This window comes from Coregonus lavaretus (genome assembly GCF_964263955.1).
Source record: "Coregonus lavaretus genome assembly, chromosome: 34".
Lineage (NCBI taxonomy): Eukaryota > Metazoa > Chordata > Actinopteri > Salmoniformes > Salmonidae > Coregonus > Coregonus lavaretus.
Genome location: NC_140021.1, coordinates 12,191,424 through 12,216,175, shown reverse-complemented (window position 1 = coordinate 12,216,175; position 24,752 = coordinate 12,191,424). Strand labels below are relative to the sequence as shown.

The 24,752-nt window shown below is 44.6% G+C and overlaps 1 protein-coding gene across 1 annotated transcript in view; it reads right to left on the bottom strand.

Moving 5' to 3' along the window:
• Positions 1-17,131: 17,131 nt before the first annotated feature.
• LOC311109331 (ribosomal protein S6 kinase alpha-3-like) overlaps positions 17,132-24,752 on the bottom strand; it is a 30,605-nt gene continuing 22,984 nt past the window's right edge. The window contains exons 5-22 of the mRNA XM_084152178.1: positions 23,871-23,951; positions 23,702-23,781; positions 23,303-23,409; positions 23,166-23,203; positions 22,894-23,036; positions 22,700-22,770; positions 21,762-21,850; positions 21,582-21,646; positions 21,386-21,488; positions 21,153-21,265; positions 20,324-20,449; positions 20,111-20,200; positions 19,817-19,975; positions 19,514-19,675; positions 19,337-19,413; positions 19,122-19,239; positions 18,883-19,023; positions 17,132-18,774 (exon numbers count right to left, since the gene is read on the bottom strand). Of these exons, the coding sequence (XP_084008304.1) occupies positions 18,652-18,774; positions 18,883-19,023; positions 19,122-19,239; positions 19,337-19,413; positions 19,514-19,675; positions 19,817-19,975; positions 20,111-20,200; positions 20,324-20,449; positions 21,153-21,265; positions 21,386-21,488; positions 21,582-21,646; positions 21,762-21,850; positions 22,700-22,770; positions 22,894-23,036; positions 23,166-23,203; positions 23,303-23,409; positions 23,702-23,781; positions 23,871-23,951 (1,886 nt within the window). The 3' untranslated portion in view covers positions 17,132-18,651. The remainder of the gene's footprint in view (positions 18,775-18,882; positions 19,024-19,121; positions 19,240-19,336; positions 19,414-19,513; positions 19,676-19,816; positions 19,976-20,110; positions 20,201-20,323; positions 20,450-21,152; positions 21,266-21,385; positions 21,489-21,581; positions 21,647-21,761; positions 21,851-22,699; positions 22,771-22,893; positions 23,037-23,165; positions 23,204-23,302; positions 23,410-23,701; positions 23,782-23,870; positions 23,952-24,752) is intronic.

Below are 24,752 nucleotides of genomic sequence, written 5' to 3'. Positions count from 1 at the left end.
GATTGATTTGCACTTTCCGCACCAAAGTACGTTCATCTCTAGGAGACAGAACGCGTCTCCTTTCTGAGCGGTATGACGGCTGTGTGGTCCCATGGTGTTTATACTTGCGTACTATTGTTTGTACAGATGAACGTGGTACCTTCAGGCAAACTTCCGACTTCAACTGTACATATGAGATGAGTAGTGCAAGATAAGTAAACATTATTAAAGTGACTGTAAACATTATTAAAGTGACTAGTGTTCCATTTCTTAAAGTGGCCAGTGATTTCAATAGGCAGCAGCAGCCTCTAATGTGCTAGTGATGGCTATTTAACAGTCTGATGGCCTTGAGATAGAAGCTGTTTTTCATTCTCTCCGTCCCAGCTTTGATGCACCTGTACTGACCTCGCCTTCTAGATGATAGCGGTGTGAACAGGCAGTGGCTCGGGTGGTTGATGTCCTTGATTATCTTTTTGGCCTTCCTGTGACATCGGGTGCTGTATGTGTCTTGGAGGGTGGGTAGTTTGCCCCCGATAATGCGTTCGGCAGACCGCACCACCCTCTGGAGAGCCCTGCGGTTGCGGGCGGTACAGTTGCCATTCCAGGTGGTGATACAGCCCGACAGGATGCTCTCAATTGTGCATCTGTAAAAGTTTGTGAGGTTTTTAGGTGCCAAGCCGAATTTCTTCAGCCTCCTGAGGATGAAGAGGCTCTGTTGCGCTTTCTTCACCACACTGTCTGCGTGGGTGGACCATTTCAGTTTGTCAGTGATGTGTACGCCAAGGAATTTGAAGTTTTCCACCTTCTCCACTGCGGTCCCGTCGATGTGGATAGGGGGGTTCACCCTCTGCTGTTTCCTGAAGTCCAAGATCATCTCCTTTGTTTTGTTGACATTGAGTGAGAGGTTATTTTCCTGGCACCACACTCCCAGACCCCTCACCTCCTCCCTGTAGGTGGTCTCGTCATTGTTGGTAATCAAGCCTACTACTGTTGTGTCGTCTGCAAACGTGCTTGGCCACGCAGTCATGGGTGAACAGGGAGTACAGGAGGGGGCTGAGCACGCACCCTTGTGGGGCCCCAGTGTTGAGGATCAGCGAAGTGGATATGTTGTTTCCTACCTTCACCACCTGGGGGCGGCCCGTCAGGAAGTCCAGGACCCAGTTGCACAGGGCGGGGTTCAGACCCAAGGCCTCGAGCTTGATGATGAGCTTGGAGGGTACTATGGTGTTGAATGCTGAGCTATAGTCAATGAACAGCATTCTTACATAGGTATTCCTCTTGTCCAGATGGGGTGTGCAGTGTGATGGCGATTGCATCGTCTGTGGATCTATTGGGGCGGTAAGCAAATTGAAGTGGGTCTAGGGTGACAGGTAAGGTAGAGGTGATATGATCCTTGACTAGTCTCTCAAAGCACTTCATGATGACAGAGGTGAGTGCTACAGGGCGATAGTCATTTAGTTCAGTTACCTTTGCTTTCTTGGGTACAGGAACAATGGTGGCCATCTTGAAGCATGTGGGAACAGCAGACTGGGAAACGGAATATGTCCATAAACACACCAGCCAGCTGGTCTGCACATGCTCTGAGGACGTGGCTAGGGATGCTGTCTGGGCTGGCAGCTTTGCGGGGGGTTAACATGCTTAAATGTCTTAATCAGGTCGGCCACGGAGAAAGAGAGGCCACAGTCCTTGATCGTGGGCCTCGTCAGTGGCACTGTGTTATCCTCAAAGTGGGGAAAAAACAAAATACTGCCAAGTTTCCTAAGAGCTAGTCGCGAGGCTGCCATATTCATCAGCGCCAGGTATATTATTAGGGCCTAATGAATTTATTTCAATTGACTGATTTCCTTATTTGAACTGTAACTCAGTCAAATCTTTGAAATTGTTGCATGTTGCGTTTATATTTTTGTTCAGTGTAGGATAGACACTTGTGATTTCTAGCTGCATCAATCAAAGCAGTGGAGTGTGGTCAAAACCATTTATTTTAGGGCGACGGGGGGAGCGGGGTTCCAAAATGCAATCATATCACATGCAATTTTACCATTTATAAAATTGTATGTTTTTTTTTTGTTTTTTTTACAGACTAGCGCAAACATAAGTGAAACGTGTCAAATTATCCAATTCATTATGATTATTTGCTGGTCAAATAAAAAGTGGAGGTGCAAAAATATGTTTGCACCCCATATTTTCATTTGCTCCATGGCTCAGGCAGCCAAGTGTAGGCTACAGTAAAAAGCTTTGCCAGAGACAGAAGAGGAAAAGAGACATCCCATTCGCTGTTTTTTTCTGGTTCAATGTGATGAACTAAGTAGACCAGACCCAGCTGCTATTGCATTGGTGTCTATAGATGGGTTGGCTGACAACGTCACAAACAATTTGCGCGCTTCCATGGGGCAGAAGTCTGCCTGTTGTTGTGATTCTGGATAGCCAGATAACTAGCAAGAATGACAGGAATGGCTGAAGGATTGCAATATTTACCTGGAGCTAACCCTGCAGATAGCTCTACTGGGTGATAGTCAATAGTCAATCGATCAATAATATAATAATACTTTTAGCAAAAAACAATATTTTCAATTTACAATCTGTAGAAACAATGAGAATATAAGGGTTCAGAACTTTTGTGAAACATCACAGTACAGTTAAAAAATATATGGCAAATAGAAATCCAAATCCAAAGCACCCCCACAGCATGATGCTGCCACCCCCGTGCTTCACGGTTGGGATGGTGTTCATCGGCTTGCAAGTACCCCCTTTTTCCTCCAAACATAACAATGGTCATTATGGCCAAACAGTTCTATTTTTGTTTCATCAGACCAGAGGACATTTCTCCAAATAGTACGATCTTTGTCCCCATGTGCAGTTGCAAACCGTAGTCTGTCTTTTTTAATGGCGGTTTTGGAGCATTGGCTTCTTCCTTGCTGAGCGGCCTTTCAGGTTATGTCGATATAGGACTTGTTTTACTGTGGATATATATACTTTTGTACCTGTTTCCTCCAGCATCTTCACAAGGTCCTTTGCTGTTGTTCTGGGATTGATTTGCACTTTCCGCACCAAAGTACGTTCATCTCTAGGAGACAGAATGCGTCTCCTTCCTGAGCGGTATGACGGCTGCGTGGTCCCATGGTGTTTATATTTGCGTACTATTGTTTGTACAGATGAACGTGGTACCTTCAGGCATTTGGAAATTGCTCCCAAGGATGAACCAGACCAGCTCTACAATCTTTCTTCTGAGGACTTGGCTTATTTCTTTGGATTTTCCCATGATGTCAAGCAAAGAGGCACTGAATTTGAAGGTAGGCCTTGAAATACATCCACAGGTACACCTCCAATTGACTCAAATTATGTAAATTAGCCTATCAGATGCTTCTAAAGCCATGACATCATTTTCTGGAATTTTCCAAGCTGTTTAAAAGCACAGTCAACTTCTGACCCACTGTAATTGTGATACAGTGAATTATAAGTTAAATAAATCTGTTTGTAAACAATTGTTGGAAAAATTACTTGTGCCAAAACTATAGTTTGTTAACATGACATTTGTGGAGTGGTTGAAAAACGAGTTTTAATGACTCCAACCTAAGTGTATGTAAACTTCCGACTTCAACTGTATATGTATGTATGTGTATATATATATGTACAGTGAGGGGAAAAAAGTATTTGATCCCCTGCTGATTTTATAAGTTTGCCCACTGTCAAAGAAATGATTAGTCTATCATTTTAATGGTAGGTTTATTTGAACAGTGGGAGACAGAATAACAACAACAAAATCCAGAAAAACGCATGTCAAAAATGTTATAAATTGATTTGCATTTTAATGAGGGAAATAATTATTTGACCCCTCTGCAAAACATGACTTAGTACTTGGTGGCAAAACCCTTGTTGGCAATCACAGAGGTCAGACGTTTCTTGTAGTTGGCCACCAGGTTTGCACACATCTCAGGAGGGATTTTGTCCCACTCCTCTTTGCAGATCTTCTCCAAGTCATTAAGGTTTCGAGGCTGATGTTTGGCAACTCGAACATTCAGCTCCCTCCACAGATTTTCTATGGGATTAAGGTCTGGAGACTGGCTAGGCCACTCCAGGACCTTAATTTGCTTCTTCTTGAGCCACTCCTTTGTTGCCTTGGCCGTGTGTTTTGGGTCATTGTCATGCTGGAATACCCATCCACGACCCATTTTCAATGCCCTGGCTGAGGGAAGGAGGTTCTCACCCGGTATATGGCCCCGTCCATCGTCACTTTGATGCGGTGAAGTTGTCCTGTCCCCTTAGCAGAAAAACACCCCCAAAGCATAATGTTTCCACCTCCATGTTTGAAGGTGGGGATGGTGTTCTTGGGGTCATAGGCAGCATTCCTCCTCCTCCAAACACAGCGAGTTGAGTTGATGCCAAAGAGCTCGATTTTGGTCTCATCTGACCACACACTTTCACCCAGTTCTCCTCTGAATCATTCAGATGTTCATTGGCAAACTTCAGACGGGCATGTATATGTGCTTTCTTGAGCAGGGGGACCTTGCGGGCGCTGCAGGATTTCAGTCCTTCACGGCGTAGTGTGTTACCAATTGTTTTCTTGGTGACTATGGTCCCAGCTGCCTTGAGATCATTGACAAGATCCTCCCGTGTAGTTCTGGGCTGATTCCTCACCGTTCTCATGATCATTGCAACTCCACGAGGTGAGATCTTGCATGGAGCCCCAGGCTGAAGGAGATTGACAGTTATTTTGTGTTTCTTCCATTTGCGAATAATCGCACCAACTGTTGTTACCTTCTCACCAAACTGCTTGGCGATGGTCTTGTAGCCCATTCCAGCCTTGTGTAGGTCTACAATCTTGTCCCTGACATCCTTGGAGAGCTATTTGGTCTTGGCCATGGTGGAGAGATTGAAATCTGATTGATTGATTGCTTCTGTGGACAGGTGTCTTTTATACAGGTAACAAACTGAGATTAGGAGCACTCCCTTTAAGAGTGTGATCCTAATCTCAGCTCGTTACCTGTATAAAAGACACCTGGGAGCCAGAAATCGTTCTCATTGAGAGGGGGTCAAATACTTATTTCCCTCATTAAAATGCAAATCAATTTATAACATTTTTGACATGCGTTTTTCTGGATTTTTTTGTTTTCTGTCTCTCACTGTTCAAATAAACCTACCATTAAAATTATAGACTGATCATTTCTTTGTCAGTGGGCAAACGTACAAAATCAGCAGGGGATCAAATACTTTTTTCCCTCACTTTATGTGTGTGTGTTTGTGTGTGTGTGTGTGTGTGTGTGTGTGTGTATATATACAGTGGGGAGAACAAGTATTTGATACACTGCCGATTTTGCAGGTTTTCCTACTTACAAAGCATGTCGAGGTCTGTAATTTTTATCATAGGTACACTTCAACTGTGAGAGACGGAATATAAAACAAAAATCCAGAAAATCACATTGTATGATTTTTAAGTAATTAATTTGCATTTTATTGCATGACATAAGTATTTGATCACCTACCAACCAGTAAGAATTCCGGCTCTCACAGACCTGTTAGTTTTTCTTTAAGAAGCCCTCCTGTTCTCCACTCATTACCTGTATTAACTGCACCTGTTTGAACTCGTTACCTGTATAAAAGACACCTGTCCACACACTCAATCAAACAGACTCCAACCTCTCCACAATGGCCAAGACCAGAGAGCTGTGTAAGGACATCAGGGATACAATTGTAGACCTGCACAAGGCTGGGATGGGCTACAGGACAATAGGCAAGCAGCTTGGTGAGAAGGCAACAACTGTTGGCGCAATTATTAGAAAATGGAAGAAGTTCAAGATGACGGTCAATCACACTCGGTCTGGGGCTCCATGCAAGATCTCACCTCGTGGGGCATCAATGATCATGAGGAAGGTGAGGGATCAGCCCAGAACTACACGGCAGGACCTGGTCAATGACCTGAAGAGAGCTGGGACCACAGTCTCAAAGAAAACCATTAGTAACACACTACGCCGTCATGGATTAAAATCCTGCAGCGCATGCAAGGTCCCCCTGCTCAAGCCAGCGCATGTCCAGGCCCGTCTGAAGTTTGCCAATGACCATCTGGATGATCCAGAGGAGGAATGGGAGAAAGTCAAGTGGTCTGATGAGACAAAAATATAGCTTTTTGGTCTAAACTCCACTCGCCGTGTTTGGAGGAAGAAGAAGGATGAGTACAACCCCAAGAACACCATCCCAGCCGTGAAGCATGGAGGTGGAAACATCATTCTTTGGGGATGCTTTTCTGCAAAGGGGACAGGACGACTGCACCGTATTGAGGGGAGGATGGATGGGGCCATGTATCGCGAGATCTTGGCCAACAACCTCCTTCCCTCAGTAAGAGCATTGAAGATGGGTCGTGGCTGGGTCTTCCAGCATGACAACGACCCGAAACACACAGCCAGGGCAACTAAGGATTGGCTCCGTAAGAAGCATCTCAAGGTCCTGGAGTGGCCTAGCCAGTCTCCAGACCTGAACCCAATAGAAAATCTTTGGAAGGAGCTGAAAGTCCTTATTGCCCAGCGACAGCCCCGAAACCTGAAGGATCTGGAGAAGGTCTTTATGGAGGAGTGGGCCAAAATCCCTGCTGCAGTGTGTGCAAACCTGGTCAAGACCTACAGGAAACGTATGATCTCTGTAATTGCAAACAAAGGTTTCTGTACCAAATATTAAGTTCTGCTTTTCTGATGTATCAAATACTTATGTCATGCAATAAAATGCAAATGAATTACTTAAAAATCATACAATGTGATTTTCTGGATTTTTGTTTTAGATTCCGTCTCTCACAGTTGAAGTGTACCTATGATAAAAATTACAGACCTCTATATGCTTTGTAAGTAGGAAAACCTGCAAAATCGGCAGTGTATCAAATACTTGTTCTCCCCACTGTATGTGTGTAGATATATATTTGCGCGGGGAAAAAAACATGGGGGATTGGAAGTGATGCAGACAATTACATTGATGGAAGTTGCAATATAAAAAATACAAATACAAAAAGAATGACAAACTGCCATGTGGGGAATCGTAAGTGGCTTGTTTCATCTTGTTATTTATATACACTGCTAAAACAAATTAAGGGAACACTTAAACAACACAATGTAACTCCAAGTCAATCACAGTTCTGTGAAATCAAACTGTCCACTTAGGAAGCAACACTGATTGACAATACATTTCACATGCTGTTGTGCAAATGGAATAGACAACAGGTGGAAATTATAGGCAATTAGCAAGACACCCCCAATAAAGGAGTGGTTCTGCAGGTGGTGACCACAGACCACTTCTCAGTTCCTATGCTTCCTGGCTGATGTTTTGGTCACTTTTGAATGCTGGCGGTGCTTTCACTCTAGTGGTAGCATGAGACGGAGTCTACAACCCACACAAGTGGCTCAGGTAGTGCAGCTCATCCAGGATGGCACATCAATGCGAGCTGTGGCAAGAAGGTTTGCTGTGTCTGTCAGCGTAGTGTCCAGAGCATGGAGGCGCTACCAGGAGACAGGCCAGTACATCAGGAGACGTGGAGGAGGCCGTAGGAGGGCAACAACCCAGCAGCAGGACCGCTACCTCCGCCTTTGTGCAAGGAGGAGCAGGAGGAGCACTGCCAGAGCCCTGCAAAATGACCTCCAGCAGGCCACAAATGTGCATGTGTCTGCTCAAACGGTCAGAAACAGACTCCATGAGGGTGGTATGAGGGCCCGACGTCCACAGGTGGGGGTTGTGCTTACAGCCCAACACCGTGCAGGATCTTTGGCATTTGCCAGAGAACACCAAGATTGGCAAATTCGCCACTCGCGCCCTGTGCTCTTCACAGATGAAAGCAGGTTCACACTGAGCACGTGACAGACGTGACAGAGTCTGGAGACACCGTGGAGAACGTTCTGCTGCCTGCAACATCCTCCAGCATGACCGGTTTGGCGGTGGGTCAGTCATGGTGTGGGGTGGCATTTCTTTGGGGGGCCGCACAGCCCTCCATGTGCTCGCCAGAGGTAGCCTGACTGCCATTAGGTACCGAGATGAGATCCTCAGACACCTTGTGAGACCATATGCTGGTGCGGTTGGCCCTGGGTTCCTCCTAATGCAAGACAATGCTAGACCTCATGTGGCTGGAGTGTGTCAGCAGTTCCTGCAAGAGGAAGGCATTGATGCTATGGACTGGCCCGCCCGTTCCCCAGACCTGAATCCAATTGAGCACATCTGGGACATCATGTCTCGCTCCATCCACCAACGCCACGTTGCACCCCAGACTGTCCAGGAGTTGGCGGATGCTTTAGTCCAGGTCTGGGAGGAGATCCCTCAGGAGACCATCCGCCACCTCATCAGGAGCATGCCCAGGCGTTGTAGGGAGGTCATACAGGCACGTGGAGGCCACACACACTACTGAGCCTCATTTTGACTTGTTTTAAGGACATTACATCAAAGTTGGATCAGCCTGTAGTGTGGTTTTCCACTTTAATTTTTAGGGTGACTCCAAATCCAGACCTCCATGGGTTGATACATTTGATTTCCATTGATAATTTTTGTGTGATTTTGTTGTCAGCACATTCAACTATGTAAAGAAAAAAGTATTTAATAAGATTATTTAATTCATTCAGATCTAGGATGTGTTATTTTAGTGTTCCCTTAATTTTTTTGAGCAGTGTATCTTGTTATGTTTTGAGGTGTTTTGACTGATTTCATGTAAATGCTAATATGGCAAAAATTCACTAGCTAGCTAGCTAACCAACAACTGTAACCATGTATTTGAGAGACAACAAGTAGTCGTTGTGCAAATTGATTTATGTTCTCAATAAACATTGGAGACGAAATATAGCTTACATGTTGTCAACAATCTAAGCCAACCTAATCTGTTTTGCCCCATGGTGGTGCGCGCGTCGTTTTTGTTGCTAAACAGCCAACCCGTCTATGGAAGACCCACCCCGTTAAGTAGACCGGAACTGACCATTTTCTTCAATGGTAAATGGCCTGAGTGAACTACACTACGTGACCAAAAGTATGTTGACACCTGCCTATCAAAAATCTCATTCCAAAATCAAGGGCATTAATATGGAGTTGGTCACCCCTTTGCCACTATAACAGCCTCCACTCTTCTGGGAAGGCTTTCCACTAGATGTTGGAACATTGCTGCGGGGACTTGCTTCCATTCAGCCACAAGCGCATTAGTGAGGTCGGGCACTGATGTTGGGCGATTAGGCCTGGCTCGCAGTCGCCGTTCCAATTCATCCCAAAGGTGTTCGATGGCGTTGAGGTCATGACTCTGTCCAGGCCAGTCAAGTTCTTCCACACCGATCTCAACAAACCATTTCTGTATGGACCTCGCTTTGTACATGGGGGCATTGTCATGCTGAAACAGGAAAGGGTCTTCACCAAACTGTTGCCACAAAGTTGGAAGCACAGAATCGTCTAGAATATCATTGTATGCTGTAGCAATAGGATTTCCCTTCACTGGAACTAAGGGGCCTAGCCCGAACCATGAAATACAGCCCCAGACCATTATTCCTCCTCCACCAATCTTTACAGTTGGCACTATGCATTTGGGCAGGTAGCCTTCTCCTGGCATCCTCCAAACCCAGATTTGTCCGTCGAACTGCCAGATGGTGAAGCGTGATTAATCACTTGTGTGCAGCTGCTCGGCCATGGAAACCCATTTCATGAACCTCCCGACGAACAGTTGTTGTGTTGACATTGCTTCCAGAGGCAGTTTGGAACTTGGTAGTGAGTGTTGCAACCGAGGACATGGTGGCAAAACCCTTGTTGGCAATCACAGAGGTCAAACGTTTCTTGTAGTTGGCCACCAGGTTTGCACACATCTCAGGAGGGATTTTGTCCCACTCCTCTTTGCAGATCTTCTCCAAGTCATTAAGGTTTCGAGGCTGACGTTTGGCAACTCAAACCTTCAGCTCCCTCCACAGATTTTCTATGGGATTAAGGTCTGGAGACTGGCTAGGCCACTCCAGGACCTTAATGTGCTTCTTCTTGAGCCACTCCTTTGTTGCCTTGGCCATGTGTTTTGGGTCATTATCATGCTGGAATACCCATCCACGACCCATTTTCAATGCCCTGGCTGAGGGAAGGAGGTTCTCACCCAAGATTTGACGGTACATGGCCCCGTCCATCGTCCCTTTTGTTGCGGTGAAGTTGTCCTGTCCCCTTAGCAGAAAAACACCCCTGAAGCATAATGTTTCCACCTCCATGTTTGATGGTGGGAATGGTGTTCTTGGGGTCATAGGCAGCATTCCTCCTCCTCCAAACATGGCGAGTTGAGTTGATGCCAAAGAGCTCCATTTTGGTCTCATCTGACTACAACACTTTCACTCATTCAGATGTTCATTGGCAAACTTCAGACGGGCAAGTATATGTGCTTTCTTGAGCAGGGGGATCTTGCAGGCACTGCAGGATTTCAGTCCTTCACGGCGTAGTGTGTTACCAATTGTTTTCTTGGTGACTATGGTCCCAGCTGCCTTGAGATCATTGACAAGATCCTCCCATGTAGTTCTGGGCTGATTCCTCACCGTTCTCATGATCATTGCAACTCCACGAGGTGAGATCTTGCATGGAGCCCCAGGCCGAGGGAGATTGATAGTTATTTTGTGTTTCTTCCATTTGCGAATAATCGCACCAACTGTTGTCACCTTCTCACCAAGCTGCTTGGCAATGGTCTTGTAGCCCATTCCAGCCTTGTGTAGGTCTACAATCTTGTCCCTGACATCCTTGGAGAGCTCTTTGGTCTTGGCCATGGTGGAGAGTTTGGAATCTGATTGATTGCTTCTGTGGACAGGTGTATTTTATACAGGTAACAAGATGAGATTAGGAGCACTCCCTTTAAGAGTGTGCTCCTAATCTCAGCTCGTTACCTGTATAAAAGACACCTGGGAGCCAGAAATCTTTCTGATTGAGAGGGGGTCAAATACTTATTTCCCTCATTAAAATGCAAATCAATTTATAACATTTTTGAAATGCGTTTTTCTGGATTTTGTTGTTGTTATTCTGTCTCTCTCACTGTTCAAATAAACCTACCATTAAAATTATAGACTGATCATTTCTTTGTCAGTGGGCAAACGTACAAAATCAGCAGGGGATCAAATACTTTTTTCCCTCACTGTATAGTGTATCTTCATTTATAAACTGGGTGGTTCGAGCCCTTAATGCTGATTGGCTGACAGCCGTTGTATATCACGGGTATGACAAAATATGTATTTTTACTGCTGTAATTACGTTGGTAACCAGTTTTATAATGGCAATAAGGCACCTCTGGGGTTTGTGATATATGGCCAATATACCACGGCCAAGGGCTGTATAAGAACAGCCCTTAGCCGTGGTATATTGGCCATATACTACACCTCCTCCTGCCTTATTTCTTAATTTTCCACCATCTTTGCTGTAACCAAAGGTTATGTATTATATTGCTCAGCTCAGTTGCGACTCGAACTTTGCAGGTGTTTCTGATTAATAAATAATGCCATGCTAGTGGGTGGTACATTTCAAATAAAACCTAGCCCTGAAACAAAACCTAGGCTAAAAATTATTTACACATCATTTCATAGGAAAATACAAGGCATTGACATGAATTTTCACGAAGCGGGCAGTTCCAGTTTGTCACTTCAAGCCCATACATATATATATATAATACTTTGACTAAAATGATGACTTATTGACTTAAATCGTTGTGCAACATCATGGGTAAGCTCTGGCCATCGTATTTCAGTTCGAAAAAGTGGCATTCTACTGATGTGGCCTTTTAAGGCATATATGCATTTTCCATCCTAAAAAGTTTGGAAGAAGCAAAGGCTTTGATTTCTGGTCAAACAGATGAAAAAGGGGTCTTAGGAAACATCTGCCAGAAAAAGTATTAAAAGGTATTAGAAATACATCAAAATACAATCATGTTGAAGTAAAGACCCCTGCAAACTAATGTCAACACTTATATTTAGTTTTGGCAAAATGTTGCCTTGTGTAAGTTTAAGAAACTTGTCCTTGTGCCTTGAAATTCCATTACCAAAAACTGTATCTTGAAGATATTTTCTAATTTCTCTCCCTCATAAGGAGGGAGGATAATGAAAGTTCACAGAAGTAACAAGTAAAGGTAGACCTATCAATTAGTTATAGTGTTTTTACTGAAATCAATTTTGTTTGATTTTTTTGTTTGATAGGAATTTTTAATTGATTAGAACTTGAAATCCGTTACCAAATCAGTAACGGAATTTCCGAAAAATCTGTAATGGAATTTCGGCAATTGAATTGGCTACAATGGGAAATCATAGTAGTCAGAAACCACAGTTGGGTTCACAAGTTTGGACAGTACAGTAAAGAAAAGTACACTAATGTACTGTACTCATATACTGTGCTGTACTTCATCTGTACAAACTTGTGAAACATAGACGTCTATGATTGGTTCAGATTTGGTCTGGTCCAGTCTTAATCCGGAGCAGATATTTTACAGGTTTTGGATATATAAAAAACAGAGCTTTTACTGAAATGATTTTACCAAACGTTGCATCTGCACAGTTCTTCCAGTAAAGGTGTTATGGTAAAAATTGGAATTGCCCTATAGTAGAGAAGATGGTGGCGCATTGCTCCAAACATTTGCCGGCAATTAAGTAGTTCATTTCTTTCACCTTTCCCACTCTACACCACCAACAAAACCATATTTTTTGTTCTTATGGTATTTTTTAGTTCTTATTCTTAATGGCTATCTAAAATTGTCTTCCAGGCCTAGCCTACAGTTTCTTAAACCAAGTGTAGCCCAAACACTATAACTTTAATTTAATCATTTTGCCTCTAAATTAAACACTTCTTGTTCATCTCACAGGTGTCCGCTGAGAGTGCAAAGGGGACTGGGATGTTGGAAGTAAAAACGACTGGCATCAAGGAGGAGCCGGTGGACAGGGAGTTGGACTCGCAGGTGAATCGCTCAAACAATTTGTTGGGTTCAATCAACAAGTCGTTTAGTTCAATCAAAGAGGAAAATGTTGGGGAGGATGAGACCATTGCAGGGAGCTATGACCAGATTAGAGTGGTGGAAATAGGAGACTCACACACAGGAGAGAGGAAGGAAGAGGGAGGAGAGTATGGGATGGAATACTCACACTCTCACCCAGATGAAGGAGAGGAAGGAGGCTATGATACCATGGTAACAGAGATTGACAGGGAAGAGAGGATGAAGAAAAGGAGCAGAATAAAAGAATGGATGATGGAGAAAATGAATGTGACGGACCATGAGGTGGAGCTGTTTGTGATAGAAAACTCAAATCCGGAGGAGGAGGAATGGAGAGAATATGTGGTAGGGGAGGAGGAGGAGGAGGGATGGAGGATGGAGGAGGGGGGAGAGATGTGGGTGAAAAAGGGGAGACGGAAAAAGCTTCCGGGGCCGCAGTGGTGGAGATGGGAGCAAGAGAGGAAGAAAACAGAGGAAGATGAGTGGAAGATGATTGCAGAGAGGGCGAGGGAGGAAGAGAGGGAGAGACAGAAAGGTCAGACTGTGGAGGAAGAAGAGAAGAAGCGAAAGAAGAAGAGAGTGGCAGGGTTCCGCTGCCCACAATGCACCAACACCTTCCAGTCCCGAAGCGAGTTAATGGAGCACAAGACTGGCTGCTGCAATGGTGAAAAATACACCTGCCCAGTGCCACTCTGCCCCAAACACTACACAACCAAGAGGTCCCTGAGGACTCACATCCGCTTCCACCGTGTAAAGGATGACAAGAAGAAGAAGAAGGCCTTGGAAACTATCCAGAAAGCCCAGGGAGCCCAGGAGCAGAAGACGAAGGCCTATGATGCTTACCTGAAAGCCCAGAAAGCCCGGGAAACCCGGGAGCAGCAGAAAAAGGCTTATGATGCTTACCTGACAGCCCAGGTGCAGCAGAATCAATACCAACCCAGCCATAAGAAGACATTCTTCTGCCCACTCTGTAACATATACTACAGAAACCAGACCAGCCTGGACAAGCACTCTCGTTGTCACACCAGTGTCCACAAGTTGACATTCCGCTGCTCCTTCTGCTCCCTGGATATCCTGCGAAAGTACACGACGAAAAAGCACTACGACACGGAACACCCGGGCAGGGTCCCACACTGTGAGGAGTGTGGAAAAACCTTTAACTCCATCGACAGCTTCCTAAAACATCAGGTTAGACACTTGTCCGTGACTCCCTACTACTGTTATGAGTGTCGTATCTACCAGCTGACCCAGAGGGGCCTCACTGCCCACCTGAGAAACCACTCTCTCAGACGCAACCAGCAGCAGCTGGACCAGCAGTCTAGCAAACTCAACATACCTGACAAAACAATGAATCATAGTACAGCCCCTCTGAAAAAAAATAGCTCCCCTCTACACAACAACCCTGCCTCTCTACAAGATGATAACGTCCATCTACAAGACATTAAAGAAGAAGAACTTCTAACCATAGAATCTCAATCTAGTTCTGTGTTTTAACCCCTCCCCTTTGTCCGATAACCATGCCCCTCCTCTGACATGGAAAACTGACCTGGGAACTTTATCAGTGAATATTTCTGTACATGAGAACACTGAGCCTGGGATCAAATCCTCTAACTAGAGAACATCTAGTACTTGGTTGTTACAGAAGATGAACTGTTTTATCGATACAGACCGAATGGGAGAAATTACCTCCAAGCTAACTGTTATTTAGAGGTAGTCTAGGTTGGTGACAACAGGATCCTTATTGGATATCCGAATGAAGCCCACTTGTGCAGTATTTGTACAGTATACTGTTTTTCGATTGTAACACCAGTGTTCCACTAGTGTATACACCCTTATGTAAACTAGGGAAATGGTGTTTCCATAGCTAGTGCTGACAGTAGTAGCATAATCAACAATCTCTGCATTATCAAAACAGTTGCTTTGTGAGAAGGTGTTAAAGTCCACAGTTAGCCATTGTTCTGTAAATGTCAGCTGAAAAGTACCAGTGGCCTGGCTTTGGCCCCAGGTGAGAGCAGGTCCGCCGGAGCCACCCCACGTAGATAGAAACAGAAAAGACTGAGCCATATGTACAGTATTTGTTCGTCACTGTTACCTTGAAGGCCATGTGTCTTTTAAAACATTGTAAGCCCTTTATAAGCCCCATAATATTCTACATTATATGCATCTTCTCTTCTATCCTTAATTTCTGTCATTCATATAGAGAGAATTCAGTTGAATCTTTTGTATTCTATACATTTAGATCTATAGTTCTCTTACACAACATTAACGGTAAGTAGCTTTACGTAAAATGTGATAGTCACATTTATAAAATGTAATTTAGTGCTTCTGAGTTAAACATTTATGTTGGTATAGAGTATATTATTAGACCATACCTGAGCCTATGAGGTTTAACCTCTTTTCGTTCTGGATCTGCACTTTTCTCTTTATCAGCGTTTTGTTTATTTCCTACAATACTCCAGGGTTAGTAGTACAGCACTATGGGTAGGGTTTGTGGGTGCAACGTACCCATAGAAATGTATTGTATAGAACAAATACTTTGTCAAACATATGGGTTGTCTGTCATGAGGTTTAGTGTCATCTCTATTACATTTCTATCTGCAACACTCTGAATGTTTCACCTCACTGAATACACCCCATCTAGTCCCGTGTAGCTCAGTTGGTAGAGCATGGCGCTTGCAACGCCAGGGTTGTGGGTTAGATTCCTATGGGGGACTAGATGTACGAAAATGTATGCACTCACTAACTGTAAGTCGCTCTGGATAAGAGCGTCTGCTAAATGACTAAAATGTAAAAAATGTAAATGTATACAGTAGGCACTCTCTGGTCCAATAGGAAGAAGAGAGAACTCTCTCTGGGCCAATAGAAAGCCAAGTGAACTTTCTCTGGCCAATAGAGATTAACGCGAATGCCACTGTAGCCCTGCCCAACAAGGAGCCTTTTGATGTCGACTGGTTCCATTACTGATGCTTTGTTCTCTACACTATTGACATGTTCTGTCTGAATAAAAAGCCTTTCTATGGTATTTACTGGTCAGTGAAAAACACACGCAGTCATATACTGAAGGTCTTTTTATTATGTTCAATACAAAGTCCTACTGTGACACCAAAGAGAGGAGACGGTAGCAGCAGGGGGGAAGGGAAGGACTCTATCTCCACAGGGACAGTGGAAAGAGAGTGGGACACAAAAGGCCGGTTTCCTGGACACAGATTGTGCCTATTCCTGGACAGATTATCCATTGAAATTGCTTTTAAGTCTAGGACTTGGCGCAATCTGTGTCCAGGAAACCGTCCCAAAGAGAGAAGCAATGCATCTCATCTACTCTCAAAACAACACCATACAAACGTCTCAAACACACAACCTTACAGCTAAGCACTGTTAACAGTCAATCAGAAACGGAAAGACTGTGTGTGTTACAACACATCCAGAAGAGATCGAATAGGTAGTTCACCACTGGTCCAGGATCAGATTATTCGCTCAATAATACCGCTACAAATCATTGATAGCTACAGTTTTCTTCATTCAATTAGACAGACAGCGCTTTAAAGGGATTGACAAGAAGTCAGTATGTGCCAGCGGGCCCAGACAGTAACATACTGGATTACCTCCACAACTGTCATGTCATTCCAGACAGCAGGTTAAATTCATCATAAAATATCACGTCCGTTCTATTCACACATTTCTACATCCAAGGGCCTTTCCCACCCCCACCTGTGTGCTTACATGACTTAGTTAATGGACTTATAAAATGCATTGTATTTCATCTCCTAGAAACCTGAGTTGCTCTACTAGTACATTAGTGACAGTTCAGTGCCAGACTCAGACTCTTCACAGCTTCATCCACACACATGCCTTCAAATGCTCCTCGGAACCGGGAAATACAGTGCCCTCCGTAATTACTGGGACAGTGAAGTATTTTTTTCTTCTTTTGGCTCTGTACTCAAAAAGTTTGCATTTGAAATCAAACAATGACTATGACGTTTGAGGGTGTTTTCATTCAAATCGGGTGAACCGTTTAGAAATTACAGCACTCTTTGTACAAAGTCCCCCCATTTTAGGGGATAAAAAGTGTTGGGACAAATTCACTGTGTATTAAAGTAGTCAAAGTTAAGTATTTGGTCCCATATTCATAGCACGCAATGACTACATCAAGCTTGTGACTCTACAAATTTGTTGGATGCATTTGTTGTTTGTTTTGGTTGCGTTTCAGATTATTTTGTGCCCAATAGAAATTAATGGTAAAGAATGTATTTTGTCATTTCTTTAGTCACTTTTATTGTAAATAAGAATAGAATATGTTTCTAAACACTTCTACATTTAATGTGGATGCTACCCTGATTACGGATAATCCTGAATGAATCATGAATAATGATGAGTGACAAAGTTACAGATGCACAAATATCGTACCCCCAAGACATGCTAACCGCTCACCATTACAATAACGGGAGGTTAGCATGATATATGCGTCTAACTTTCTCACTCATAATTATTCACAATTCATTCAGAATTATCCATAATCATGGTAGCATCCACATTAATCCGCATTCTATTCTTATTTACAATAAAAGTGACTCCAAAATGACAATACATTATTTACCATTTCTATTGGGCACCAAATAATCTGAAACACAACCAAAACAAACAGCAAATGCAAACAGCAAACACATTTGTAGAGTCACAAGCTTGATGTAGGCGTGCTATGAATATGGGACCAAATACTTCACTTTTAACTACTTTAATAATACACACATAAGTGAATTTGTCCCAATACTTTTGGTCCCCTAAAATGGGGGGACTGTGTACAAAGAGTGCTGTAATTTCTAAATGATTCATATGATATGGATGAACATACTCTCAAATTAAAGCTGACAGTCTGCACTTTAACCTCAGTCATTTTTTTAATCCAAACTTATTGAGTATAGAGCCAATAGAATAAAAAAATGCTTCAGTGTCCCAATAATTACAGAGGGCACTGTATAAGGCAGCAACATGCACACTGGGCAATCCACAGACTCGCTGCCCAGCTAACCCCCGCTTAACACTGGTCCAGAATAAGGTTTACCTTAGTGTCTGTAGAGCTGAGTTGGTGTGGACAGAGTAGGCTGTCCACTGAGCCATGATTGGACCTCATTCCCGTCACTCTGATTGGATGTTGTGGCTGACTGGGAGGAGCTTGTCTCAATATAGGGGGCGGGGTCAGTGGAACTATATTTGTTCTCACTCTGATTACATCACTAGTTTTGTCCCTGTCTGATGACTCGGTCACTAAAGAGGCTACTTAAGGTTTACACACAGAGCTACAGTTATACAGTTCATCATAAATTGGGTCTTAAATGCATATGCAGGTATCTCTTAAATGTTCCCAGAGGTACATACATACATACATACATACATACATATATATATATATACAGCACATTCATGTTCCTGACACGTGTCTCTTGAGTATCTAGAGGCAACGCTGATTGTACAAAGCAAAACTGGAGAGACGATACAATGTTAGAGTGGTCACCACTAGCCCTGGTCCAACAGAGCTACAGGCTGTAGTTCCAGCCCTAACAGGTTCTAAAGCCTGCATACTCTGTATCTCTCCAGCACCAGGGGTGGACACCACTGGGTTAGTTCATAACAGAGCAGGGTCAGGGGGGTCCCAGGTGCATCAGAGTTCTGTCCAGGTCACCTGAGGGACCAGGTCTGCCCGTCTGTGAGCAGAGCTCCGGCAAGGTTATATGTCTGAGGTGAAAGGTTAAAGGTCAGAGGGCAGTGGATGTGAGTTTCTTCACCCCCCTCCGTTGGGCCAGAGTGGAACATCCCACAGGGTCCAGGACAGGTGGGACGTTCCTGTTGAGGGCAGAGTAGGTGGCTGCCATGGCGCCCTGCACAAATCAAATCAAACTTTATTTGAAGTCATTAAAATATTGCAATACACATCCCTGTATATGAAAAAGACAGTAAAATATAGTGAGACATAGTGTGTGTGTTACCTTGACCAGGTGTGGAGCGTCCTGTCTGGTGAGTGTGAATTTGGGCAGCTGGTTGCGTTGTGTGACCCAGGGATGACGCAACACCTGGCCAGCTGTCAAACGCTGGTGGGGGTCCACGTGTAACATCTTAGACACCAGCTCCTACAGGTCAGAAGTCAAAAACATTACAACATTATCACCCATTGAATATCGTGTTTGAATGTCGGTAACATTCCCTTGGCTTCGGTGTGTGTGTGTACCTTGGCCTCGGCTGAGACAGAGTTCCAGTATCCTCCGGTCAGAGAGAACTTCCCGCTACCGATCCGAGCCAGGATCTCCTCTGGAGTGTCCTCTAGACCATTGGCAAATGGAGTGAACCTGGAGAGGAAAGGAGAGGAGAGGAGAGAGAAGGGTAAACAATTGCGAATACACAAATAACCATATTCACACAGATAAAACACGCACACAGCCTTACCCTGTCAGCATGGTGTAGAGTAGGACTCCTAGACTCCATATGTCACAGGCAGCATCATAACCCTGCTTCTTCAACACCTAGAAAACACATACTGTATGATTAGTGGATGAGAGGGTACACACACATAGAGAACATCTGAGGTTGAAAGAGAGAGAGAGAGTGTGGCATGGTACGTACCTCTGGAGCTACAAAGTTAGCGGTGTAGCATGGTGTCATCAGCAGGCCGTTCTCAGCTCTCAGCTGCTTGGCGAAACCAAAGTCACAGATCCTGATGGACTCAGCGTTTCCACTCTCATCCACATACAGGATATTACTGGGCTTCAGGTCCCTGTGCACCACCTGGAAAACGATCAACCGATCAGTCAATCACACCCACATCGACACATTGAAAGATAACTATGTATGCTGTAAAAATAAAGTATTGAGGCTCAGAAATGTATCAAAGTCCTTGAACGACACACACACATGAAACACACTCACCCCCTGTACGTGTAGGTATTCAACAGTCTTGGTGATGGTGTATAGGACAGCGCTAGCCTCCCTCTCTGAGAAGAACTTCTGCCTCAGTATCTTATCCAGCAGCTCTCCTCCCTTCATCAGCTCTGTGACCAGATACACTGTCCTGCCGTCATCAAACACCTACAGCAGAGACAACAGGGTTATAGCTGTACCTGTGTGTATGTATATGTATGTGTGTGTGTGTATGTATATGTGTGTGTGTGTGTGTGTGTGTGTGTGTGTGTGTGTGTGTGTGTGTGTGTGTGTGAAACTCACGTCCTTCAGTGTGATGATGTTGGGATGTTGTCCGTATCTCAGTAGAATCTCCACCTCCTCCGTTGGATCTCTCTTGGCCTTACTGATGATCTGGATGGAACACACACAATGTGTTGGAGTTAAAACCAAGACCAACTTATGTATGTATGGGTCTGAATACTAATGCTCAATGGGCAATATCAATGCTTTCTGCGGTGTGTGTGTGTGTCTCACCTTGACTGCGTACTCCATGCCAGTGGTCTTGTGTATACAGCGTTTGCAGACGGAGTATGATCCCACTCCTATATCCTCCTTCACTTCATACGCTTCAGAAAACTGGGACACATTTCTGTGCAGCTGCTACGTAAACATGAGCGACACAGATGTGAAACTACACATAACAAGACTGTGTGTGTGTGTGTGTGTGTGTGTGTGTGTATTCGTGTGTCTGTTTGTAAGAGCTCTGCTACCCGACCTGAGCCCTGTTTTTTAAAAATCAATAACTAGGATACGGGTCAGGCTTGGATATCATTTTCAAGAATGATTAAATTGATCACCAACATTTTGAAGCTGAGCGATTTGCTCCCTCCTGCTCTGCTGCTCAGTGTCTCTGCAGTCATATCTTATGATCATAAAATGGTGTCGCAAATTGCTTCAACCTCATAAAATACAAGATCAACCTCGGAAAATATAAGACAAGAACATTGTCTGAGTCGACAGGAGATATTATTTCACAGAAAATAATAATATTCTGTGAGTTTTGACAGAATTTAGAGTTACAAAAAGTAGCCAAGCGGAGCCGTTGCTATCGATACTCACACGCAGAGAGCGCATGGAGCAGCGCAAGTAGAGAGCGGGGGACAGACAAAGATGAGCAGCTAACGGACAAAGTTATTTCTGATTTCGGGTTCGGGCAGGGACGGGCCTTAAATTTGGCAGAAGCAATCTGGCAAGGGCAGGGTAAGGCCTGAATGTCGCGGGCATGGGTAGGGCTTACATTTCATGCTTGTGCAGGGCTCTAGTGTGTGTGTGTGTGTGTGTGTGTGTGTGTGTGTGTGTGTACCTGTACTATAGCAGTCTGTAGTGGTTGTGCCTCTTCCTCTGTTGTTATGGCTACGAAGCTGAATCCTCGGAACAGCTGGTGGGCGTTGGCACTGGGTGGAACCCCTGGGGAATCTACACACACACACACACAGAAGACAAGCAAGTGGTTGAACTTCAACAGATGAATGAGTAATTGACAGATGGATGGATGGAGAGACGAATGTGTGTGCATGCGCAAGCATGTGTGTGTACCTTTGGGTGTTTTAGCGGTGAACTCTGGGTCGAAATAGAAGGTGTCGTCAGGTCGTCCCGTAGCAGGTTTGAAGGGAGGGCAGAGCTCTCTAAGGAACAGTTTCTACAAACAGAGATAGAGGACACATTAAATAGTCTATACTGACACTACAGCGTCTGAAACGCAGTGAGAAGAGACATCACATCACACACTCACGTTCCAGTCTATGGTGCAGTAGAAGTGGTGTCTCTTGATCTCTTCCACTCCGTCTGGGCCGGCTCCTACAGAGAACAGAACAAGAAGTTACACTTCAGCACAGATCTAGGATCATATTAACTCCTAACCTTAACCATTAGGGGGAAAGCTTAACCCTGCCCTAAGATCAGATTGTGTTACCTAGCCTGTTAGTAGGGTTGCGTTTGAAAAGGTTCCTCAGGAGACTCTGGGCTTCGGAACTCAGAAACTGTGGCATCCCCAACTTAGCCCTGAGGAGAGGGACAGAGAGAGAGAGAGGGAGGTAAAGAAAGACAGGTATGAATGCAGAAGAGGAGAAGGCAGTGATAGAGGGGAAAATAGAGAACATTAGAGTGTGGATATTGACACAGTCATCATATATCAACCTGTATTCAATCTGATTGAATGCTGAAGTCCATTCACAGTAATACACACAGGAAACTAACTCAGCGTTTTACAGAAACGATCTCAGCAGCCGAGAGAGACAAACATTCTCAGCATTTTCCACTGAGAGAGCGATACATGATTCTCTGTGTTCAAATATCTCTCACCCATTCCATCTCTCTCCCTTTTCTGCACCCTTCCATCTCTCTCCTCCTCCACCCTCCCTCTCTCTTACTCTACTTATCTCTCTCCCCCTTTCCGTCATAAACGTCAAACATTCCACTTAGCTAGCTCCATTATCTGCTTTTATCACTCTTCTAGTCTGTCCATCCATCCTGCCCTCCTGCTGAGCGCTACAAATACCTCCTCTAATATTAATCCCCCACTCTTTTCCCCTGGGCTGCCTCAGCATTTCAACCTGTGGTCCACGGACCGTCTGCAATTAAAAAATAAATATTTGTTTTCTTCCAAAAATAACAACAATTGGGATTGTTAACGGTATTATAAGCAATTTTACATTACTTTTTTTCTAATGTTAATAATAGGCCTTTAATCTGTTACATTAATTGATAACATTGGTGGTCCTCGAGCTTTTGACAGTGATTTGGTGGTCCCCGGAACAGAAAAGGTTGGGAACCGCTGGCACAGAACACACACACACACTACTCCAGTGAGATAATAATGGTCAAATGGTCAACCTTGTCAAAGAGACTCACTTAAGGATCATGGTCATGGTCTCCTTGCGGTCTTTCCCCTGGAATGGTAGCGTTCCGGTCAGCATCTCAAACTGGGATAGAAGGAAGATATATTTTTTTTTATCACACAAACAACCTAACTACAACCTGTAACACAACACAAATAAGGAACTGGTAAATAAACCATATAAGGTTTGTGGCCCCGCCCCTCTCACCATTAGCACGCCGTAGGACCACCAATCAGCGCTGGTGGTGTGGCCTCTCCTGTTGACCACCTCCGGAGCCATGTACTCCACCGTCCCGCAGAACGAATAGGCCTTGTTCTCATGGTCTATAGACTCCTTACTGAGTCCGAAGTCTATGCGCACACACACAAACACACAGAGAGAGCAGTAAGCCTTGTTCTCATGACTCCTTACTGTCTGCAGTGAGAATACACACATGATCCATACAGTACACACACACACACAGGTCTGATATTGCCCACCTGTCAGCTTGATGTGTCCCTCCTCGTCTAGCAGAATGCTGAAAGGACACAAATTGATCTTTAGACAAAGATACTAAACAACACACACAATCTGAGTGTGTATGTGTGTTTGTGTGTGTGTACATGTGTGTATGTACTTCTCTGGTTTGAGGTCTCTGTAGATGATGCCCAGGCTGTGGAGGTGGTCCAGGGCCAGAGCCAACTCTGCCAGGTAGAACTTCACATCCTCCTCTGTGAACATCACCTACACAGGAGAGAGGAGGGTGAGACACACACACACACACACACACACACACACACACACACACACACACACACACACACACACACACACACACACCTCTAGACACAGACACACAGAGGCAGGTGAAACACACACACACATAAACACACACACACCTACACACAGAGGAGGGTGAGACACACACACACACACACACACACCTCTAGACACAGAGAGGAGGGTGAGACACACACACACACACACACACACCTCTAGACACAGAGAGGAGGGTGAGACACACACACGCCTTCACCTCTTTAGACAGTCGTGTGAAGAGGTCTCCTCCTCGTAGGAAGTCCAGGATGAGGTAGAGTTTCCCTTCTGTTTGGAATGCTGAGGAGAGACATCTGATTGGTTACCAGAGGACTTATGTTGTGATTGGCTACCTCACTGTAGTACTAAGCTGTGATTGGCTAACTCACCATAGTGCAGTTTAACGATGAAGGGATGGTTGACCTCCACCAGAATGTCTCGCTCCATCTTAGTCCTCACCCTGTCACGCACTGCAACACACACACACACAAACTAATTAAACATACATACAGAGCATACGTCCTTCTAGGAACAAACAACTCACCTCATCTCTTTCCCCTCTACCTATCCCTCTCCCTCTCTTTCCCTCGATCTATCCCTCCCTCTCTATCTCCCTCTTGGCATGGAAGTCATTTGTCCAGATGGATGAGTAATTGAATAAAGGAGGGAAATGAAAAAACAGAACAAGAAAAGAGGAGGAAGAGGAATGGAGAGAGAGAGAGAGAAGAATCCCTCCACTGTAAGTGACTATGTGGTGTGTGTACGGTCTGTAGCCAACAGATGGTGATGGTGTTCTCTCTGAGATAAAGCAGTCCTCTCACACACAGGGCTTTCACGTTTCAAGATGACGGGCCATTGTATTTCAATAGAGGGGGAGACCCAGGCCTAGAGGTTCATGGGGGTTTGTGATGATTACCTAAACTTTTGGGGAGGCGCTGCTAACCTCAAACTTCAAATGAAATGTGGAACTTTTCACCACTCCAACGTCCAACCCTTCGGTGAAGCCCTGACAGTACGTCACACTGACATGATTCCAGAAGAGCAGAGTTGACTTTCTCTGCTCTGAAAACACCTCTCCTCTACCTCCCCTCTCTCTGTCCAACTCACCCCCCCTTCTCCATCTTTCTTTCTCTCCCCCTTTCTGTCACTCTACCTCCCCTCTCTCTGTCCAACTCACCCCCCCTTCTCCATCTTTCTTTCTCTCCCCCTCTCTGTCACTCTACCTCCCCTCTCTCTGTCCAACTCACCCCCCCTTCTCCATCTTTCTTTCT